At 42.0% G+C, this 24586-nt stretch overlaps 1 protein-coding gene across 3 annotated transcripts; it reads left to right on the top strand.

Annotated features, from left to right (window-relative positions):
- Positions 1-262: 262 nt before the first annotated feature.
- LOC106568966 (protein ABHD8) lies at positions 263-22883 on the top strand. 3 transcript variants are annotated; one of them, XM_014139861.2, is made up of 5 exons: positions 263-599; positions 16178-16974; positions 17636-17806; positions 20017-20233; positions 20469-22883. In XM_014139861.2, exons 2-5 carry the CDS (start codon positions 16187-16189, stop codon positions 20682-20684), a joined length of 1392 nt encoding a protein of 463 aa, XP_013995336.2. In that variant the 5' UTR covers positions 263-599; positions 16178-16186; the 3' UTR covers positions 20685-22883. The 3 variants fall into 3 exon arrangements, with proteins under 3 accessions (XP_013995336.2, XP_013995335.2, XP_013995337.2); XM_014139860.2 differs by lacking the exon at positions 263-599 and adding an exon at positions 15553-15888; XM_014139862.2 differs by lacking the exon at positions 263-599 and adding an exon at positions 15554-15824.
- The last annotated feature ends 1703 nt before the right edge of the window (positions 22884-24586 follow it).

Genomic DNA, 24586 nt, shown 5'->3' with positions numbered 1-24586 from the left:
GCATATAAGGCTACATTCAAAGTTTTTTCATTTGTATTATAGCCTATTTGGTATAGTTAAATTGCTTGGTAACACACACACACACACACCACCCCCGGTATGGGAATCTGTTGTTAGTTTACCCACTCGGGCTTAGCAACTGGAATACAAGACATCCTATTGGCTTTCGTAGGACTAAGGCTTGTAGCCTATTCGCTATCTTTCTTGTCATTCAAATGCAGAAGGAAGTTGACAGGAAAATTCCGTAGATGCTGAGTACAACCAGAATACAACAAGACCAAAAGGGTTGGTAGAATCTCGCCCGTGTGCGCAACGCCGAACGATGCTGATCGAAAGAGCATTGATCTGTCATCAGCATGGGCATTTTAAAATTTAAATTGGCACACCTACCGAGTGGGCATTACTTAGATTTAAAGCCGTATTATATTTGTTGATTAGTAAGATGTAAACCATCTGCAGATGCCCAATTAGCATATTGCAGATTGCTTTTGAATTATACCAATGCAACAGATTTTCAACTGCAGTTCATTATTATCAACCTATTGACTCGCGTCTTATGGAAGAGGAGTTCCTATTTCTCATCCTTAATCATCAGTAAGGTAAGGATTTGGTTAGAAAATGGTCACATGCATCATTAACATCATTAATCGTTATATGGCAATTACTGGGTATAGGGTTTTATGTTGATACCATACCCACAACAGAATATTTCAGATTTCATAATGGGAATTCAGATAAATAGGTGTCAATCATAATGCTTTGGCATTGTGACATACATTGCGCAACACACCCACTCAATATTGATTTATGTTGTTGGCATATATATATATATATTTTGTTTGCAAATGGTTAAATCTTTCATAACAGTTTTGAAAAAATAATGTATGCATGCTCATTTGGCTAAGGCTTCATTTGTCTGCTCTAAATGGTACATTATGTAATCTCTGATGTTTACAGGTAGTATTATGCCCTAGTACCAACATAATTCAACTAGTTATGAGTTATACATTTGTATTTTGAATACTGTACATATATGCATCAGAATGTATTGATGTACTGTGTGGGTGGAAAAGTAGAGCACATAGTGTACCAAATGTGTGTTAAACATGACGCTTGGATAATCAACCTAATTCTGCATTGCAGATCAAATAGTAAAATGGCTGAATAACATGGTTGAGAGAATTTAGGGCAGTCCACTGGAAAACTCAATCATATTCAAGTTTCACTTTCATATTCGACCTTAATTTGACAGTGAGATTTAAATGGCAAGGAACGTTGAGTCGGATGGCCTTTTGCATTTTAATCTCTGGTTGTGGAGTAATGTAGTGATCTTGGAGTGTAGTGCAAGTCTCCTCGCAGTTTATCATTCAAGCGCTGGTTCATTGCAAGAGTGGCCACCACATCCCCTGGAGGGAAGTCCACCTCCAACATACTTTCTTTTCAGTCTTATATCAAACCTGATATGATTGGATGATGACAACCTCAATATGATATCAGTTATTACATGAGATACATACAGTATCTGTGTATAGACATATATGCCTGTAGGTCATGTCTGGGCTTTCATAGTGCTTACACACATTATCCAGTATCCTGACCCCTAAACGTATTGCAATGATTTAGAGGCCAGCTGTGTCTAATGAATGTTGCGATGGTAGCATTTGATCGTATGATTAATGACGCGCTCACTGCTCCTAGAGGCCCACCATTTTGATTTGCCAAGGAAGGGAAATCACAAAATTCACTTGGCTCATGAAACAGGATAGTACAGGATGCACCGACCTTCACAACACTCTCAATAAATGATCTCTCTCTCTCCCCCCCCTCTCTCCCTTTTACCTTCTCTCCTTGCCTCTACCCCTCTCAGCCAGACATTGATCCCTGTGTGCCATTTCAATACGTTAATGAGCTCCCCTGTGTGTGGGGATGCATAGAAACAGTGAGCAGTAAGCTGCACCTCATGCAGAGGCATCATTTACCAGGATCAATGCCCCCTCCTCTCTCCCCATTACCATGACCCGCTTTCCGATTTCCCATATGTGTGTTCAAATGAACTTTCCTTTGCTCACTTGTCCTGTGCACCTAATTTTCATCGTTTTTCTCGATTGCGTACAAGCATTTTCTGGAACAATGTTGTCGATTTTCTAAACAAAGTGCACTAGACACTGAGCTCTGTGGCCTTTTGCAAAGCAGCAAATGCGTTTTTCAAAATGTAGTTGCTTTCTCAAAACATAAATGCATTCATCAAAACTATAGTATACCGTTAAAATTGCAAATACATTCATCAAAAGATTAACGCAACCATACTTATTTCTTGAGTCTAAGCAGACAAAACAGAATGTCTGTGTCTTTTAAAAATCCCAGTAGAACAATAAAACATGTTTTGCATTCACTAATTCAAGATGATCAACGTACATCTATCCAAAGGTGCAGCATCATGGGCAATAATTACTCTCCTTTCATACATATTTCACCAAACCTTTCCATACACATCAAATCAAATATTATTCCTGATAGAAAACAAAAAACAAACACATTGTGTGCAGGATTCATTCATCGGTATCATCACAATCCAGTCACATGTATTCAAAACATAGGCTGGTTTGCTCATAGTTTTGTAGACTTTCCATTGGCGCACAGAAACACAATCCACAATAGAAATAAGGAAAGATGAATACAATGGAGAAAACAACTGATATGAATGTATAGACCTTAATGCACTAAGCAAAGCTCTATAATGTAAGTTGATGTTGGAGATGATGCAGATGACTTAGTAGTAACCCAAAGTTACTTAGAAGTAACCTAACTTCATTTTCTGCATCTCTGCTAGTCCACAATATTGTCAAAAAATTATAATAATTTGACGTTCCCCATTGCCTAGATTCCCCATTTTCCTATATTGTACATGGTATGACACTGATGAGGTGATTTAGAATTTTATGCAGTAGCTTTTACTTATTGCCAGATCGGTAAACACCATATTGCACATATTTCTCTTATGATGAAAGAATGTGTTAATATTCTGTGAAGAAACACTTAGGAATTTGTATTTAAAGTTTTGCAAAAGGTGGTCTAAGATATGAAAGTCAGGTACAAAAGCAATAAAGTTGTCAGAAGGCCTATAAATGTATTTGAGCATTTGATTATTGCAGTTCTGCTGTAGATACAGTATGTTTCAACACAGATCCAAAAATGTCTTGTGAGCAATTGAGAAAAACTGTAATCAACTTTGCTAGGTCAGCAAATAACACACTTGTATACTGGAATTGGAATATATGCATAAAGCTGTTTTATCTGCTGATTTTCAGAATTTGCATGCCATACATTACACAGGTGGACATTTCAATTACAGTACCAGTCAAAAGTTTGGACACACACCTATTCATTCCAGGGTGTTTCTTTATTTTGACTATTTTCTACTTTGTAGAATAATAGCGAAGACGTATAAACTATGAAATAACACATATGGAATCATGTAGTAACCCAAAAAATATTTTATATTTGAGATTCTTCAAAGTAGCCACCCTTTGCTTTGTTGCCTTGTTAAAAGTTAATTTGTCGAATTTCTTTCCTGCGTTTGAGCCAATCAGTTGTCTTGTGACAAGGTAGGGGTGGTATACATAAGATAGCCCTATTTGGTAAAAGACCAAGTCCATATTATGGCAAGAATGGCTCAAATAAGCAAAGAGAAACGACAGTCCACCATTACTTTAAGACATGAAGGTCAGTCAATGCAAAAATCATCAAGAGCTATGATGAAACTGTTTCTCATGAGGATCGGCACAGGAAAGGAAGACCCAGAGTTACCTCTGCTGCAGAGGATAAGTTCATAAGAGTTACCAGCCATGTACCCTAGTTACCAGAAATTGCAGCCCAAATAAATGCTTCACAGCGTTCAAGTAACAGACACATCTCAACATCAACTGTTCAGAGGAGACTGCGTGAATCAGGCCTTCATGGCCGAATTGCTGCAAAGAAACCACTACTAAAGGACATCAATAATAATAAGAGACTTGATTGGGCCAAGAAACATTAGCAGTGGACATTAGACCAGTGCAAATATGTCCGTTGGTCTAATGAGTCCAAATTTGAGATTTCTGGTTCCAACCTGCCGTGTCTTTGTGAGATGCAGAGTAGGTGAACGGATTATCTCCGCATGTGTGGTTCCCATCTTGAAGCATGAAGGAGGTGGTGTGATGGTGTGGGGGTGCTTTGCTGGTGACACTGTCTGTGATTTATTTAGACTTCAAGGCACACGTAATCAGCATGGCTACCACAGCATTCTGCAGCCACACACCATCCCATCTGGTTTGCGTTTAGTGGGACTATCATTTGTTTTTCAACAGGGCGATGACCCAACACACCTCCAGGCTGTGTAAGAGCTATTTCACAAAGAAGGAGAGTAATGAAGTGCTGCATCAGATGACCTGCCCTCCACAATCACCCGACCTTAACCCAATTGAGATGGTTTGGGAAGAGTTGGACCGCAGAGTGAAGGAAAAGCAGCCAACAAATGCTCAACATATGTGGGAACTCCTTCAAGACTGTTGGAAAAGCATTCCAGGTGAAGCTGGTTGATAGAATGCCAAGAGTGTGCAAAGCTGTCATCAAGGCTAAGTGTTGCTACTTTGAAGAATCTAAAATCTAAAATATATTTTGATTTGTTTAATTCTTAGTTACTACATGATTTCATATGTGTTATTTCATAGTTTTGATGTCTTCACAATTTTTCTACAATGTAGAAAATATAAAAATGTACGATTTTCTTTTAATGAGTACCCAGTGACTGGTACTGTAGATGTGTAGAGATCAATGAGACTTAAAGGCTCTGCATGGCCAATCCGATATCTGCAGTAGCCGTACTGCATTTACTGCGATGCAGAAGTCAGAGCAAACATACTTTTTGCTCTTCACGTAGTAGAGTTGTTGTGAAAGAATTGTTCAAGGTAGTGAACTTATTGTATATATAGGACCTCTCTCCCCCACCTACCGTCAAACAGTCATGTCAATGTGGAGCTATACGGAGCCCTCCACATTATTAAAACATTTGGGATGCGCACAGCAATGCGTTACGGAGCTCGATTATGCCTCCACAAGCCTCCAGATGCTCCACAATTGCGTCACACCATTCGTAAGGAGGCTCCGGATCACATTCTCAGAGCAAGCGTACAATTCAAGTCGGAAGTGTACATACACCTTACTCAAATACATTTAAACTCAGTTTTTCACAATTCCTGACATTTAATCCTAGTAAAAATTCCCTGTCTTAGGTCAGTTAGGATCACCCCTTTATTTTAAGAATGTGAAATGTCAGAATAATAGTAGAGAGAATGATTTATTTCAGCTTTTATTTCTTTCATCACATTCCCAGTGGGTGAGAAGTTTACATATGTAACCGATGTGAAATGGCTAGTTAGTTAGCGGTGGTGTGCACTAATAGCGGTTCAATCGGTGACGTCACTTGCTCTGCGACCTTAAGTAGCTGTTCCCCTTGCGCTGCAAGGGCCGCGGCTTTTGTGGCGCGATGGGTAACGATGCTTCGTTGTTGATGTGTGCAGAGGGTCCCTGGTTCGAGCCCAGGTTGGGGCGAGGAGAGGGTCAGAAGCTATACTGTTACACATACACTCAATTGGTATTTGGTAGCATTGCTTATAAATTGTTTAACTTGGGTCAAACGTTTTGGGTAGCCTTCCACAATCTTCCCACAATAAGTTGGGTGAATTTTGGCCCATTCCTCCTGACAGAGCTGGTGTAACTGAGTCAGGTTTGTAGGCCTCCTTGCTCACACACACTTTTTCAGTTCTGCCCACAAATGTTATATTGGATTGAGGTCATGGCTTTGTGATGGCCACCCTAGACCTTGACTTTGTTGTTCATTTTGCCACAACTTTGGAAGTATGCTTGGGGTCACTGTCCATTTGGAAGACCCATTTGCGACCAAGCTTTAACTTCCTGACTGATGTCTTGAGATGTTGCTTCAATATATCCACATAATTTTCCTTTCTCATGATGCCATCTATTTTGTGAAGTGCACCAGTCCCTCCTGCAGCAAAGCACCCCACAACATGATGCTGCCACCCCGTGCTTTGCGGTTGGGATGGTGTTCTTCGGCTTGCAAGCCTCTCCCTTTTTCCTTCAAACATAACGATGGTCATTATGGCCAAACAGTTCTATTTTTGTTTCATCAGACCAGAGGACATTTCTCCAAAAAGTACAATATTTGTTCCCATGTGCAGTTGCAAACCGTAGTCTGGCTTTTTTTATGCCGGTTTTGGAGCAGTGGCTTCTTCCTTGCTGAGCGGCCTTTCAGGTAATGTCGATATAGGACTTGTTTTACTGTGGATATAGATACTTTTGTACCGGTTTCCTCCAGCATCTTCACAAGGTTCCTTTCCTGTTGTTCTGGGATCGATTTGCACTTTTCACACAAAAGTACGTTCATCTCTAGGAGACAGAATGCGTCTCCTTCCTGAGCGGTATGACGGCTGCGTGGTCCCATGGGGTTTATACTTGTGTACTATCGTTTGTACAGATAAACGTGGTACCTTTAGGCATTTGGAAATTGCTCCAAAGGATGAACCAGACTTGTGGAGGTCTACAATTTTTTTTCTGAGGTCTTGGCTGATTTCTTTTGATTTCCTCATGATGTCAAGCAAAGAGGCACTGAGTTTGAAGGTAGGCCTTGAAATACATCCACAGGTACATCTCCAATTGACTCAAATTATGTCAATTAGCCTAGCTTCTAAAGCCATGACATAATTTTCTGGAAGTTTCCAAGCTGTTTAAATGTACAGTCAACTTAGTGTATGTAAACTTCTGACCCACTGGAATTGTGATACAGTGAATTATAAGTGAAATAATCTGTCTGTAAACAATTGTTGGAAAAATTACTTGTGTCATGCACAAAGTAGATGTCCTAACCGACTTGCCAAAACTATAGTTTGTTAACAAGAAATTTGTGGAGTGGTTGAAAAATGAGTTTTAATGACTCCAACCTAAGTGTATGTAAACTTCCGACTTCAACTGTATATAGAATATTTTTCTGTTTGAAAAGCAAAAGCGAATATTAATAACTGCAAGATGGCGCTGATAGAGATGGCAGCTTCGCTTCAAGTCCTTAGGACACTGTGCAGTATTTAGTATTTTAATGTATTATTTCTTACATTGTTAGCCCAGAAAACCTTAAGTGTTATTCCATAAAGCCGGGAAGACCTTTTGGATATCAGAGAGACGTCAATTTACCAGCACAACCAGCACTACAACCAGGAATACGACTTTCCCAAAGTGGGTCTTTTGTCTGCACCTCCCAGGGCATTTGAACTGATTCCAGAGGCCGACCCAAAACAACGCCGTCGGAGGAGAGGTTGCCGGAGCAGTCTTCTAGTGAGGCTTCGGATGCACGCACACCACCCAGCGTTTCCGAGTATATTACTCGCTACTGTCCAGTCCCTAGTTAACAAAGTCTACAAAATTAGGGCAAGAGTTGCTTTCCAAAGAGATATCCAGGATTGTAACATACTCTGTTTCACGGAGACATGGCTAGCTGGGGACACGCTGTCGGAGTGCATACAGCCAACAGGATTTTCATTGCATTGCGCCGACAGAAACTAACATCTCTCTGGTAAGATGAAGGGGGGGTATGTTTCATGATTAACGAGTCATGGTGTAATTGTAACAACATACAAGAAGTCCTTTTGTTCACCTGACCTAGAATTCCTCATAATCAAATGCCGACCATATTATCTCCCAAGAGAATTCTCCTCGTCACATTCGTGTATATCCCCCCCGGAAGCGGATACCAAGACGACCATCAAGGAACTTCACTGGACTTTATGCAAACTGGAAACCATATACAGTGAGGGGAAAAAGTATTTGATCCCCTGCTGATTTTGTATGTTTGCCCACTGACAAAGAAATGATCAGTCTATAATTTTAATGGTAGGTTTATTTGAACAGTGAGAGACAGAATAACAACAACAAATCCCGAAAAACGCATGTCAAAAATGTTATAAAATGATTAGCATTTTAATGAGGGAAATAAGTATTTGACCCCTCTGCAAAACATGACTTAGTACTTGGTGGCAAAACCCTTGTTGGCAATCACAGAGGTCAGACGTTTCTTGTAGTTGGCCACCAGGTTTGCACACATCTCAGGAGGGATTTTGTCCCACTCCTCTTTGCAGATCTACTCCAAGTCATTAAGGTTTTGAGGCTGACGTTTGGCAACTCAAACCTTCAGCTCCCTCCACAGATTTTCTATGGGATTAAGGTCTGGAGACTTGCTAGGCTACTCCAGGACCTTAATGTGCTTCTTCTTGAGCCACTCCTTTGTTGCCTTGGCCGTGTGTTTTGGGTCATTGTCATGCTGGAATACCCATCCACGACCCATTTTCAATGCCCTGGCTGAGGGAAGGAGGTTCTCACCCAAGATTTGACAGTACATGGCCCCGTCCATCGTCCCTTTGATGCGGTGAAGTTGTCCTGTCCCCTTAGCAGAAAACACCCCCAAAGCATAATGTTTCCACCTCCATGTTTGACGGTGTGGATGGTGTTCTTGGGGTCATAGGCAGCATTCCTCCTCCTCCACGGCGAGTTGAGTTGATGCCAAAGAGCTCCATTTTGGTCTCATCTGACCACAATATTTTCACCCAGTTGTCCTCTGAATCATTCAGATGTTCTTTGGCAAACTTCAGACGGGCATGTATATGTGCTCTCTTGAGCAGGGGGACCTTGCGGGCGCTGCAGGATTTAAGTCCTTCACGGCGTAGTGTGTTACCAATTGATTTCTTGGTGACTATGGTCCCAGCTGCCTTGAGATCATTGACAAGATCCTCCCGTGTAGTTCTGGGCTGATTCCTCACCGTTCTCATGATCATTGCAACTCCACGAGGTGAGATCTTGCATGGAGCCCCAGGCCGAAGGAGATTGACAGTTATTTTGTGTTTCTTCCATTTGCGAATAATCGCACCAACTGTTGTCACCTTCTCACCAAGCTGCTTGGCAATGGTCTTGTAGCCCATTCCAGCCTTGTGTAGGTCTACAATCTTGTCCCTGACATCCTTGGAGAGCTTTTTGGTCTTGGCCATAGTAGAGAGTTTGGAATCTGATTGATTGATTGCTTCTGTGGACAGGTGTGTTTTATACAGGGAACAAACTGAGATTAGGAGCACTCCCTTTTAGAGTGTGCTCCTAATCTCAGCTCGTTACCTGTATAAAAGACACCTGGGAGTCAGAAATCTTTCTGATTGAGAGAGGGTGAAATACTTATTTCCCTCATTAACCTGTTAGGGCTAGGGGACAGTATTGACACGGCCGGAAAAAAAACATACCCGATTTAATCTGGTTACTACTCCTGCCCAGTAACTAGAATATGCATATAATTATTGGCTTTGGATAGAAAACACCCTAAAGTTTCTAAAACTGTTTGAATGGTGTCTGTGAGTATAACAAAACTCATATGGCAGGCAAAAACCTGAGAAGATTCTGAACAGGAAGTGGCCTGTCTGACAAGTTGTTGTTCATCTTGGCTCTTTTTATTGAAGACTGAGGATCTTTGCTGTAACGTGACACTTCCTACGGCTCCCATAGGCTCTCAGAGCCCGGGAAAAAGCTGAATGATATCGAGGCAGCCCCAGGCTTAAACACATTATCGCGTTTGGATAGTGGCCGGTCAGAGTACTCTGAGACTCAGGCTCGTGCACGAGGGCACGAGATGTTTTTATTTTCTGTCTCTTTGTACGTATACACGCTTTCCCGGTCGGAATATTATCGCTTTTTTACGAGAAAAATGGCATAAAAATTGATTTTAAACAGCGGTTGACATGCTTCGAAGTACGGTAATGGAATATTTCGAAATTTTTGGTCACGAAATGCGCCATGCTCGTCACCCTTATTTACCCTTTCGGATAGTGTCTTGAACGCACGAACAAAACGCCGCTATTTGGATATAACAATGGATTATTTGGGACCAAACCAACATTTGTTATTGAAGTAGAAGTCCTGGGAGTGCATTCTGATGAAGAACAGCAAAGGTAATAACATTTTTCTTATAGTAAATCTGACTTTGGTGAGTGCTAAACTTGCTGGTTGTCTAAATAGCTAGCCCTGTGATGCCGGACTATCTACTGAGAATATTGCAAAATGTGCTTTCACCGAAAAGCTATTTTAAAATCGGACATAGCGAGTGCATAGAGGAGTTCTGTATCTATAATTCTTAAAATAATTGTTATGTTTTTTGTGAACGTTTATCGTGAGTAATTTAGTAAATTCACCGGCAGTGTTCGGTGGGAATGCTATTCACATGCTAGTCACATGCTAATGTGAAAAGCTGGTTTTTGATATAAATATGAACTTGATTGAACAAAACATGCATGTATTGTATAACATAATGTCCTAGGGTTGTCATCTGATGAAGATCATCAAAGGTTAGTGCTGCATTTAGCTGTGGTTTGGGTTTATGTGACATTATATGCTAGCTTGAAAAATGGGTGTCTGATTATTTCTGGCTGGGTACTCTGCTGACATAATCTAATGTTTTGCTTTCGTTGTAAAGCCTTTTTGAAATCGGACAGTGTGGTTAGATTAACGAGAGTCTTGTCTTTAACCTCTTACATCTAGACGTTCCGCTAGCGGAACACCTGCTCCAATATCCAATGATGGGCGTGGCGCGAAATACAAATTCCTCTAAAATCCGAAAACTTCAATTTTTCAAACATATGACTATTTTACAGCATTTTAAAGACAAGACTCTCGTTAATCTAACCACACTGTCCGATTTCAAAAAGGCTTTACAACGAAAGCAAAACATTAGATTATGTCAGCAGAGTACCCAGCCAGAAATAATCAGACACCCATTTTTCAAGCTAGCATATAATGTCACAAAAACAAAACCACAGCTAAATGCAGCACTAACCTTTGATGATCTTCATCAGATGACAACCCTAGGACATTATGTTATACAATGCATGCATGTTTTGTTCAATCAAGTTCATATTTATATCAAAAACCAGCTTTTTTACATTAGCATGTGACGTTCAGAACTAGCATACCCCCGCAAACATCCGGTGAATTTACTAAATTACTCACGATAAACGTTCACAAAAAACATAACAATTATTTTAAGAATTATAGATACAGAACTCCTCTATGCACTCGATATGTCCGATTTTAAAATAGCTTTTCGGTGAAAGCACATTTTGCAATATTCTCAGTAGATAGCCCAGCCATCCCGGCTAGCCATTTAGACACCGACCAAGTTTAGCCCTGATCAAACTCCGATTTACTATTACAAAAGTTTCATTACCTTTGTTGTCTTCGTCAGAATGCGCTCCCAGGACTGCTACTTCAATAACAAATGTTGGTTTGGTCCAAAATAATCCATCGTTATATCCAAATTGCGGCGTTTTGTTCGTGCGTTCCAAGACACTATCCGAAATGGTAAATCAGGGTCGCGAGCATGGCGCAATTCGTGACAAAAGATTTCTAAATATTCCATTACCGTACTTTGAAGCATGTCAACCGCTGTTTAAAATCCATTTTTATGCCATTTTTCTCGTAAAAAAGTGATAATATTCCGACCGGGAATCTCCGTTTAGCTAAACAGAGGAAAGAAAACAAAGCTTTCGGTCGACGCGGGCACGAGCCTGAGTCTCACAGTACTGTAACCAGCCACTATCCAAACGCGCTACTTTGTTTCAGCCAGAGCCTGCAAAGCCACGATTCAGCATTTTGCCGCCTTCTGAGAGTCCATGTGAGCCGTAGAAAGTGTCACGTAAGAGCAGAGATCCCCTGTAATAGATAGAGATAATCAACAAGGCCAAGAAATTGTCAGACAGGGTACTTCCTGTACAGAATCTTCTCAGGTTTTGGCCTACCAAATGAGTTCTGTTATACTCACAGACACCATTCAAACAGTTTTAGAAACTTTGGAGTGTTTTCTATCCAAAGCTAATATTTATATGCATATTCTAGTTTCTGGGCAGGAGTACTAATCAAATTAAATCGGGTACGTTTTTTATCCGTCCGTGAAAATACTGCCCCCTAGCAATAACAGGTTAAAATGGTGTAAAATAGTTATATGTTTGAAAAATTGAAGTTTTTGCATTTTTGAGGTATTTGAATATCGCGCCACGGGATTACACTGGCTGTTGAGTAGGTGGGACGCTAGCCCATAGAGGTTAAAATGCAAATCAATTTATAACATTTTTTACATGCGTTTTTCTGGATTTTTTTTGTTATTCTTTCTCTCACTGTTCAAATAAACCTACCATTCTTTGTCAGTGGGCAAACGTACAAAATCAGCAGGGGATCATATACTTTTTTCCCTCACTATATCCTGAGGCTGCATTTATTGTAGCTGGGAATTTTAACAAAACTAATCTGAGAACAAGGCTACCTAAATTCAATCAGCATATCGATTGCAGTATACGAGCGAGTAACACACTCTACCACTGCTACTCTAACTTCCGCAATGCATACAGGGCCCTCCCCCGCTCTCCTTTTGGCAAATCTGACCATGACTCCATCTTGTTGCTCCCCTCCTATAGGCAGAAACTAAAACAGGAAGCGCCGTGATTAGGTATATCCAACACTGGTCTGACCAATCAGATTCCACTCTTCAAGTTTGCTTCGATCACGTGGACTGGGAAATGTTCCGGGTAGCCTCAGACAATAACATTGACGTATATGCTGACTCGGTGAGTGAGTTTATAAGGAAGTGTATAGGAGATGTTGTACCCACTGTGACTATTAAAACCTTCCTTAACCAGAAACCGTGGATTGATAGCAGCATTCGCGCAAAACTGAAAGCACGCACCACCGCATTTAACCATGGCAAGGTGACTGGAAACATGGACGAATACAAACAGTGTAGTTTTCCCTCCGTAAGGCAATCAAACAAGCAAAGCGTCAGTATAGAGACAAAGTGGAGGCGCAATTCAACAGCTCAAACATGAGACGTATGTGGCAGGGTCTACAGACAATCACGGATTACAAAAAGAAAACCAGCCCCCTCGCGGACATTGACGTCTTGCTCCCAGACAAATTAAACAACTTCTTTCTGCGCTTTGAGGACAATACAGTGCCACCGACACGGACCACTACCAAAGACTGTGGGCTCTCCTTCTCCGTGGCTGGCGTGAGTAAAACATTTAAACATGTTAACCCTCGCAAGACTGCCGACCCAGACGGCATCCCTAGCTGCCTCCTCAGAGCATGCGCTGACCAGCTGGCTGGTATGTTTACGGACATATTCAATCAATCCCTATCCCAGTCTGCTGTCCCCACATGCTTCAAGACGGCCACCATTGTTCCTGTTCCCAAGAAAGTCCCTGTTCCCAACTAAATGACTATCGCCCCGTAGCACTCACTTCTGTCATCATGAAGTGCTTTGAGAGATTAGTCAAGGATCATATCACCTCCACCCTACCTTTCACCCTAGACCCACTCCAATTTGCTTACCGCCCCAATAGGTCCACAGACAATGCAATCGCCATCACACTGCACACTGCCCTAACCCATCTGGACAAGAGGAATACCTATGTAAGATGCTGTTCATTGACTACAGCTCAGCATTCAACACCATAGTAACCTCCAAACTCATCATTAAGCTTGAGACCCTGGGTCTCGACCCCGCCCTGTGCAACTGGGTCCTGGACTTCCTGATGGGCCGCCCCCAGGTGGTGAAGGTAGGAAACAACATCTCCACTCCGCTGATCCTCAACACTGGGGCCCCACAAGGGTGCGTTCTCAGCCCGCTCCTGTACTCCCTGTTCATCCACGACTGCGTGGCCATGCACACCTCCAACTCAATCATCAAGTTTGCAGACGACACTACAGTGGTAGGCTTGATTACCAACAACGACGAGACAGCCTACAGGGAGGAGGTGAGGGCCCTCAGAGTGTGATGTCAGGAAAATACCCTCTCACTCAATGTCAGCAAAACAAAAGAGATGATCGTGGACTTCAGGAAACAGCAGAGGGAGCACCCCCCCATCCACATCGATGGGACAGCAGTGGAGAAGGTGGAAAGTTAAGTACCTCGATAAACTGAAATGGTTCACCCACACAGACAGTGTGGTGAAGAAGGCGCAACAGCGCCTCTTCAACCTCAGGAGGCTGAAGAAATTTGGCTTGTCACCGAAAACCCTCATAAACTTTTACAGATGCACAATTGAGAGCATCCTGTCGGGCTGTATCACCGCCTGGTATGGCAACTGCACCGCCCACAACCGCAGGGCTCTCCAGAGGGTGGTGCGGTCTGCACAACGCATCACCGGTGGCAAACTACCTGCCCTCCAGGACACCTACAACACCCGATGTCACAGGAAGGCATATAAGATAATCATGGACAATAACCACCCGAGCCACTACCTGTTCACCCCACTTCTATCCAGAAGGCAAGGTCAGTACAAGTGCATCAAAGCTGTGACAGAGAGATTGAAAAACAGCTTCTATCTCAAGGCCATCAGATTGTTAAACAGCCACCACTAGCACAGAGAGGCAGCTGCCTACCTACAGACTTGATATCATTGGCCACTTTAATAAATGGAACACTAGTCACTTTAATAATGCCACTAAGAATGTTTACATATCTTGCATTACTCATCTCATGTGTATATATTGTATACTGTATCCTTCACTATCTATTCTATGCTATCTATTGCATCTTAGCCGCTCTGTCACTGCTCATCCATATATTTTATACTTATATATTCTCATCCCATTCCTTTACTAGATTGTGTGTATTAGGTTTTGTTGTTGAATTGTTAGATATTACCTGTTAGATACTGCTGCACTGTTGGATCTAGAAGCATAAGCATTTCACTACACTCGCAATAACATCTGCTAACCATGTGTATGTGGTATAAAATAAAATGTTATTTGATTGAATTTAGACATTTCCCCTCACTGTGAATAAATAATGTATGAATCTAGAATATGAATCCGGGGTTGAAGGGGATTGGAGGTGGGTGAGTGAGAGAGCTATGGACATTAATCAGAGCTCTGCCATTATTAGTGTGTGTGTGGCTTGACATGTATATAAGTCAATGGTGTGACCTTGGAGTGAATACCAGGAGAGAAATATATGTGTTGATTAAAGCCAGAGTGTCAGGTCAGCTTTTATACGAAGGGTTTCCACAAACTCATCATTAGAAAAGCCTCCCTTCTGTGTAGGCAACAGTTTTCTGAGGATCGAGAATGGCTGCCGCAGTTTTCCCCAGACCTCACCGACTGTAGCTATGAGCATGATCTAATAATATCGGTGAACGTTGACTAGAAATGCAATTCAATCAGATGTCTAGCGTTGCAGGCGTCATAATCTGTGAGCATAGGTAGATCATATACTCCAGCTTTACATAAGATCATTTAATAATAGAACACAACCAACAGTTTATATTCTGTTTAGTTAGCGGAGACACAGTAACATAGGAAACCATGAAGCCTTTATCTAAGTTCCAACACATACTGTAGATATGACACTTCTGTTCTGCTTCCCCTTGATAATCTGTGTGTCTATATTTAAACCGTGTGACATGAAATTCTCAATTTACCAGACTGCCAAAAACCTCTTGAGCCATGACTGGACATAACCATCCTGGGAAAGACCATCGTCTGCTGGTGTACTAATAACCAATCTCCATTGGCACATGTAATACATAGAGTGAGCAGTTGGCATGAACCCCGCTGTGTCTTTGCTGACATTCTATTTATACTCTAGGGACCATGGGCCATTTTGGAAGATCCGTGATCATTCTTAGTTTTTTTGACTAGGTCACTATGTCAATTGATTCTGCTTCTTCATACTGGAACTAATTTCAACGCAGGTATTGTGTTACTGTTGTCTATGGACTGACTTTGAACCCAATGTTAAACTGGTAATTTATGCTGGTGAGTTTTTTTAATTGAAAGCTTGATTATTGAGAAACCCTAGCGTGTTTATCATGGAGCAAATGTCAGGTTCAAACAACTGTTTTGACGTTTTTTTCGTGTTGTGAATTGTTGTGGTGAGAGCCAGTGGGATCTTTTAGTTCAAAGATGTCTGTTGATCTTTGTTGTCTGTTAAGCCTACCAGATCGTCCCTATTATGTGTTGTGATGTGTACGGTCAGAACAATAATGGAAACTCATTTTTGTTAAAATTGCTCATTGACATTCCTCATGGGTATGTGTCTCTGCAGGCAGGCACCATGCTGACCAGCATTACAGACGGGATCCTGTGCTGTCTGACTGGGAAGGCTGCCAGCCTGGTGATGCCCGTCGAGTCCTCTGAGCCAGCTGACACCTTTGAGTTTGTGGAGGTGAAGCCCGGGAGAGTCCTAAGGGTTCGCCACATCATCCCTGAGCGCCAGTCATCAGTGGTAACGGAGGAGGACCAGGTAAAGGAACCAGAGCAGGAGAAGGGCAGTGGAAGCAACAACAGCAGCAGTGTGCACTGCAAGCGCAAGATCACTGTCTACCGCAATGGTCAGCTAGTCATTGAGAACCTGGGTGACGTGCTGCACTCGCAGATCCTCCAGTGCCAGGATGGAGACCTAGAGCCCTGTAGCACCGTGGAGGTGGAACTGGCCGACTATAAGGAAGTGCCCACCTCCCCTGAACCCAAACCCGCGCCTCCTCTACCCACGGTCGGGGATCAGAAACCCGCAGCGCCTCCTCGCCGGCGCCATCGCAAGCCTAAGCGCACATTGATGATTGACTCAGAGAGGGAGATTTCCAGCTGCAAGGGGACACACTCAGATGTGGCACTCTTTTTCGTACATGGGGTAGGCGGCTCGCTGGACATCTGGGGCAGCCAGCTGGACTTCTTCTCGCGGCTGGGGTATGAGGTCATCGCCCTTGACCTGGCGGGCCACGGGGCCAGCACAGCACCCCACATCACGGCGGCCTACACCTTCTATGCCCTGGCAGAGGACATGCGCGCCATCTTCAAGAAATACGCCCGTAAACGCAACATCCTAGTCGGGCACTCCTATGGGTCAGTATGCTTGCTTCCCTGTTAAAATGGTCAAGTATCATCTTATGTCTTAGGTCAATTAACAGAAGGAATATCATGATAGTAAAATAATTACAGTATTTGTGTCACGCGGAATGATGCTGGAGAGACAAGCACAGCGTCAGCAAACAGAAACTAAGACAAAAAACAATCAATGCCGTAGTGGGGAACAGAGCTGGGGAACTGACAGATATAGGGGAGGAAATAAACAGGAGAAAAGTGAGTCCAGGTGAGTCCAATAATGCTGATGCGAGTGACGAGGGAAGGCAGGTGTGTGTGATGGATGGCAGGAGTGCGTGATGCAGGGTAATCTGGTGCCCTCAAGCGCCAGGGGGAGGGAAGAGCGGGAGCCGACGTGACAATTTGAACATGCCCTGAAACACACCATAAACTGGTCCTGACTATGTCTGAAGAAGAAGAACCAATCAGAGAGCAGGGTTATGACGATGGCATGATGTACCAATCAGAGAGCTGTGTTATGATGAAGTCATGATGAAGCGACCAGTCAGAGAGCAGGTTATTCGATGTCATGATGAAGGACACATCAGAGAGCAGGGTTATGATGATGTCATGATGAATGGACCAATCCCAGAGCAGGTTCCCAAGACGTTATTTTCACTTGTTTGATTATATCCCTTTTCAGGGTATCGTTCTGTACATTCCTGGCCCATGAGTATCCAGACCAGGTTCACAAGGTGGTGATGATCAATGGAGGGGGGCCCACAGCTCTGGAGCCCAGCCTCTGTTCCATCTTCCAGCTGCCTTCCTGTGTGCTGCACTGCCTCTCCCCCTGTCTGGCCTGGAGCTTTCTCAAGTAAGTAAATCATCCCATCTCTTTGTAGACAAAACAATATTGCAGTGCAGACAAAACAACAACTCGTTGCTAGACAAAACAACAACCCGTTGCTAGACAAAACAACATTTTGTAGACAAAATAACAACAAATCGCTCAACAAAGAGAACACCAATCTATCGCTGTCGACAAAACAAAACCAAGAAACTCTTCATACAGAAAGTATACTGTACACTAGAGTTCCCGAATAGTCGGCTGCCCACAAGGAATTGTATTTGTCCACCCCCCCAAAATAGACTGCAAAACATTTGTGCACCAGTTCACACAAAAGTTGACTTGAAAATGTGCTCACATGGTTGATGATATTACAAGGTTAACTAGCTTGTTCTGCATTGCATATAATCAATGTGGTGCCTGTTAATTTATCATCGAATCACAGCCTACTTCAACTTCGCCAAACGGGTGATGATTTAACAAAAGCGCATTCGCGAAAAAAAGCACAATTGTTGCACAATTGTACCTAACTATAAACATCAATGCCTTTCTTAAAATCAATACACAAGTATATTTTTTTAAACCTGCATATGTAGTTAAAAGAAATTCATGTTAGCAGGTAATATTAACTAGGGAAATTGTGTCACTTCTCTTGCGTTCAGTGCAAGCAGAGTCAGGGTATATGCAGCAGTTTGGGTCGCCTGGCTCGTTGCAAACTGTGTGAAGACCATTTCTTCCTAACAAAGACCGTAATTAATTTTCCAGAATTTTCCATAATTATGACATAACATTGAAGGTTGTGCAATGTAACAGCAATATTTAGACTTAGGGTTGCCACCCATTCGATAAAATATGGAACGGGTTCCGTATTTCACTGAAAGAATAAACGTTTTGTTTTTGAAATGATAGTCTCCGGATTTGACCATGTTAATGACCAAAGGCTCATAATTTCGGTGTGTTTATTATATTAGAATTAAGTATATGATCTGATATTTGATAGAGCAGTCTGACTGAGCGGTGGTAGGCATCAGCAGGCTTGTAAGCATTCATTCAAACAGCACTTTACTGCGTTCGCCAGCTGCTCTTAGCAATGCCTGAAGCACAGTGCTGTTTATGACTTCAAGCCTATCAACTCCCAAGATTAGGCTGGCAATACTAAAGTGCCTATAAGAACATCCAATAGTCAAAGGTATATGAAATACAAATGGTATAGTGAGAAATAGTCCTATAATTCCTATAATAACTACAACCTAAAACTTCTTAACTGGGAATATTGAAGACTCATGTTAAAAGGAACCACCAGCTTTCATATGTTCTCATGTTCTGAGCAAGGAACATAAACGTTAGCTTTTATACATGGCACATATTGCACTTTTACTTTCTTCTCTAACACTGTGTTTTGCATTATTTAAACCAAATTGAAAATGTTTCATCATTTATTTCACACTAAATTGATTTTATTTATGTATTATATTAAGTTAAAATAAAAGTAGTCATTGTTCATTCAGTATTGTTGTAATTGTCATTATTAGAAATATATCTATATTTTCAAAAAATCGTCCGATTAATCGGCAGCGGCTTTTTTTTGGCCCTCCAATAATCGGCATCGGTATCGGCGTTGAAAAAGCATAATCGGCCGACCTCTAGTGTGCGCCAAGTTGATAAATCTCATTATTTTTCAGAAATTACGCACGCAGATATTTACGCAAATGTTACACGAGGCCCCAGGAAATCAGCTCAAACTTATTTTAATTTAGGAAATCTGTTCCCAAGTTTTCCCGCGCATAAAGAGAGACGCATATGTGATCGTATCCCCAGGGAATCAAGATTTGAAATTATTCTGTTTTTGTCAAATAATATATCTGTTTGGGGTTCTTGCGGTACCTTTTTTGTAGTGCACAATTATTTATAACTATGTTCTGGGTCCCTGACCAACCAAGGTAAAATCGTCCCACAGCTGAATGTAATTGGGGACCCCTGACGTAAACTGTCAATGCTTAACTACTACTGCATACACAAAGTAAGGGGAATTTACACAGAATTTAGAATATCAGATAATACTGATGGCTTCCAATTGGCTCATTCATCCCCCCCTCCTCTCCCCTGTAACTATTCCCCAGGTTGTTGCTATAAATGAGAATGTGTTCTCAGTCAACTTACCTGGAAAAATAAGGGTATACAAAAACAAAAATATATCATTGGGCTATGAGTCTGACCTCTTTTTCCAACATGTTCAGGGCTGGGTTTGCCCGTCAGGGAGCCAAAGAGAAGCAACTGTTGAAGCAGGGCAATGCCTTCAATGTGAATCCATTTGTGCTGCGAGCCATGATGAGTGGGCAGTATTGGCCCGAGGGGGATGAGGTGTACCATGCTGAGCTTACTGTGCCCATCCTGTTGGTGCACGGCATGTACGACAAGTTTGTGCCTATGGATGAGGACCAACGCATGGCAGAGGTAAGGAGACATAAATGAATGAATACCAATCCATGTGAATTTAGTTCAGAAGCTCTACTACTCATGAACAAAAGATAAATGATATCAATGTATGTTTTATGATATGAATTATGAACAGTTCCTATCATATCACAAGCCTGTCATCTTCAATGACTAATATTAGATTGAATATGGTCAACGTTATCTGTACCACTGTTTTGTATCTTGATTGTAACTATTATCCTTTTCATTTCAGATCCTTCTGTTTGCGTTCCTGAAAGTCATTGAGGAGGGCAGTCACATGGTGATGATGGAGTGCCCTGACACAGTCAACACTCTCCTGCACGAGTTTTTCCTATGGGAGCCCGACATGTCCAAAAAGGACACAGCTAAGACTGATCCTGACAAGACTGTTACGGTCAATGGCGTTGTCGTCCAGACACCAAAACCAAACAAGCCCATGGACAAATAACCAGTAAGGAGTTTCATTTTACATGAGCAAACCCAATCCGAGGGCCTGTCTTTGGCAGGTGGCATGTGGTCTTAGGGCTGCACGCAGGCTGAGAGCTGTTATTAACCGGGCCAGAGTTGGTTGTTGAAGTGGAGGGGAGGCAACTGGTGCGCCAAGCTAGAGTGGCATTTGAATGGGACTTAGCACTGTCGAAAGAAGACAGGAAATTATGGAAAGAAGAGAGGTGGAATCTAATACAACGACAGAGATGGGTGTTTCTGTTTCCCCTTTGACAGCTGTCTGTGCTGTTTGTAATGTGGTGTTTGTAATCAGATAGACCTTGGGTCCAGAGGATGTTTTTAAAACACAATATCCATTCGTAATGCTCTGAAGTACCAAACTTGGGTTGGTGAGTGGGCCATTGTCAACCAAAGTGAGGAGGGCATGACTATTAAATGGTCTGTGGATTGCCTTACTATCTATCGTCCATTATGTTGTGATTAATATATCACTGCTGATTGGTGTCCTCCTGTCATCAGTTTAAAGTTAAGGATCTTACAAGACTGGGTCCATATTATGGATTCTCTTCAAGGGAACCATTAACTAAATAGGATAACTGAGAAACTATCCAGATAATGCTAGCCAATGGGTGACTGTGGTGTGTTATGGGAATAAGATCGCCCAGTTTGCATGAGGTCATCCTCAATAATCATCCCTTATTAAGCAGGTTATAGACTCAAGTGTTGACTGGATGGAAGTAGTGGTGAATGGATTGGAAATTGTTATGGCAAATAAACATGCAATAAATAATTACATAAAGTATGTTGCAGGCATAATAAAGACATACACCACACCACACACCTAAACAAATTCACCATACAATTTCAACAGCCTCATCAAATATCATCACGCCAAAGGAAAGCTGTTAAAACATATCCTTGAGCAAACTACGTATCTGTCAGTTACAGTCAGCATCTGTCAACTTTGCTGTACACTGTGCATTAACTCACGCTTGAAGTTTAGGGTATCGGTTTGCTTTTGAAACCTAATGATTCATCTATGCACAACATGGAGTGGAGTATTTTGCCTTAAGAACATTTTGCGGTGTTGTCCAATGTTATGTATTTAGAAACCTATGCTTACTGTATGCGTCTACACTTGCGTATGCATTATCTAACCTAACTAGACCATTTGAAGTTGTTTCATGAATGGGCTTTTTAAGATATTTCGAGGATTTTCTTGACAACATACTTTGACAGTCGAGAAATCCAAAAACCTCCCGTGTCCTCTGAGAGTATAATCTAAGGGGCATTATGGACAGAGAAGAAGTTGGACCAAAGCTTTAGTGATAAGTAGTCATTAAAATTATGTAAGAGTATTCCATAACTATTATTTAATAATAGTGATGCCAGTTATTAAACATCCAATCTTGCAAGTTCAACTCGTTTTACCTCAGAATTTGATGTAACACCATTTAGAATGATGTTGTTCTCCAGTCTACAAGCTAGTGTAGCAAAGCATTTTCCTCCACTGCCCTCCAGTCAATCTGTATGTGCTTACTGCTTGCAATGTCAAAGGTCAACCATGATAATAAGCTAAAGGACATAACGTTATCAGGTGCTCATTTGTGAATGTTTTCGTGTCTCATAATGAGAATGTGTGATTCATCTGCGATTAAGAAGTATGAAGTACAGTAAGGCATTTTTCCAGTTCGGTCTTTTCGACTGCTGCATACTGTTTATTGCATATGCATTATTCTGAGAAAAGATGCAATTTCAGCAGAGAAAAGAGAAGTTATGAACTGTAGACTAAGATAATGTACTAATAAGTAATGGAAACAAATAGGTTGAGGAACAAACTAGTTCGACCCAGCTGTTGAAAAGAAAATTAATTCATGGGGACTGTCCACTACCATGAAGTGCTTCTGATGTAATGTCTGTTTTTGCACTGTATAGATTGATCCAACAGCAATATGGACTGCAGGGTGCGCGCACATTTGCTTCCTCCGCTAAATGTATACAAATCGGTCAGTGTTCCTATCCAGTGTGCTATCATTTGTGGTTCAATATGTTTGAATGTAATTGATGCATTTATTCATGGACATCAGAACTCATGCACTGCCTGAATGTATATGCATATACAATTCTGATATATCGAACTGTTCAATTGAGTGTATGAATGTGCCTTTCCTGGCATGAATTAAAACAAATGTTTGCATTATATGGTTGTTTTTGCTCTTCTGTGAATGACTGTATGTACGAATGAATGAGGACAATTTTGTTGTGACAGACAAAAAGTAACCATGACTTTTTGAGTGTACATTTCTGGCTCTGAGGCCTGGGGAGCCACCTCTGTTTAGGCTACTGTAGCCTCTGCCGAGTCCCCAACAACTGGATGATCCCGTTTTGGAAAGAGAGCCTGTGATGCAACTTCCGCTTTTGGACGTTAACCACTGATGATCCATTATATTGACCAGATACCCCAAGGGGCCAGGTTTCCAGTCGGGAAGCACGCCATCCCAGGTATACTATTGAGCTATAATGAGAACTAGAGATAGCCCGACCGTTGTTTTTAAGGTAATCTACTCACGGTCGCCTACGTCGATTCTTGGGGGCTGACATCTTGCTAGTTCCGGTATCAGGATCCCATTACTACGTGCCCGCTAGCACTGGAGCCCAGTTGAGCCCAACCTTTGAGCCCAATCCCAGCATGTGCAGGAGCGGGGACATGCATTCCAGCGCAAGCTAGAGCGGGGTCGTGGATCTTGATTAATGGGGAAGGGGAAATCTGCAGGTGCTAAGCACCACCACGCAACCGTGACATAACCACTGAAAAAAGTAGATGTTTTTTTGTCCGCAAGTAAATTATTCAGGACTAAGAGGAATGTACTCTATGTTTCTCTTTCCAAACAGCCTAACTGTCTATGTATCTGGAAACAATGGAGGTGTTTGGGGTGAAGAGGATGGTGGACTCAGTGGAGGACATCCCAGCCACTTGGCAGTGAGGTTGTTGATTAATATCGCCTGGGCACCCGTGAAGGTGTTTTGCAAAGGATGAAAGTTGATTGCACTCAATTTGGATCCGGGCTGCCTCCCGGGCATCAGCCAGGTGACCTGCTCTGGCCGACGTCGAAGTCAGCTCAAAACAAAAGTGACGTAGGTTAAGCACATGGAGTAATGGGTAGGATTCTGTGCTTTCACATGCAAAAGTGATTGCTTTTGATAAAAAACACTATCTGCCTTCCCAAAGAAAAACGAGTTTGAAAATTCAAAGACATATTTTATGGAAAAGCGATGTATGATTCTGAACGATGCACCATGCTGCCTTGTTGACAAATCAAATCAAATTTTATTGGTCACATACATATGGTTAGCAGATGTTATTGCGAGTGAAGCGAAATGCTTGTGCTTCTAGTTCCGACATTGCAGCAATATCAACAAGTAATCTAACAATTCCACAAAAACCACTAAAAGGATGGAATAAGAATATGTACATATAAATATATGGATGAGCAATGACTGAGCGGCACAGGCAAGATGGAATAGATGGTATAAAATACAGTATATACATATGGGATGAGTAATGCAAGATATGTAAACATCGTTATTAAAGTGCCATTAATAAAGTGACTAGTGATCCATTTGTTGGAGTGGCCAATGATTTCAAGTCTGTATGTAGGCAGCAGCCTCTCTTTGTTAGTGATGGCTGTTTAACAGTCTGATGGCCTTGAGATTGAAAAATAGCTTCTGTCTCTCGGTCCCAGCTTTGATGCACCTGTACTGACCTCGCCTTCTGGATGGTAGTGGGATGAACAGGCAGTGGCTCGGGTGGTTTTTGGCCTTGATGATCTTTTTGGCGTTCCTGTGACATCGGGTGCTCTAGGTGTCTTGGAGGTTAGGTAGTTTTCCCCCGGTGTTGCGTTG

This window comes from Salmo salar, chromosome ssa14 (assembly GCF_905237065.1).
Source record: "Salmo salar chromosome ssa14, Ssal_v3.1, whole genome shotgun sequence".
NCBI classification, from domain to species: domain Eukaryota; kingdom Metazoa; phylum Chordata; class Actinopteri; order Salmoniformes; family Salmonidae; genus Salmo; species Salmo salar.
This window is presented reverse-complemented; position numbering and strand designations above follow the sequence as displayed.

Bases quoted from the DNA above. Each gene is read 5' to 3' on its own strand.
- LOC106568966 (XM_014139860.2), top strand. The intron at 17,807-20,016 runs GTAAGTAAATCA...CAACATGTTCAG, and splicing joins CTGGCCTGGAGCTTTCTCAA to GGCTGGGTTTGCCCGTCAGG. The intron at 20,234-20,468 runs GTAAGGAGACAT...TTTTCATTTCAG, and splicing joins AGGACCAACGCATGGCAGAG to ATCCTTCTGTTTGCGTTCCT.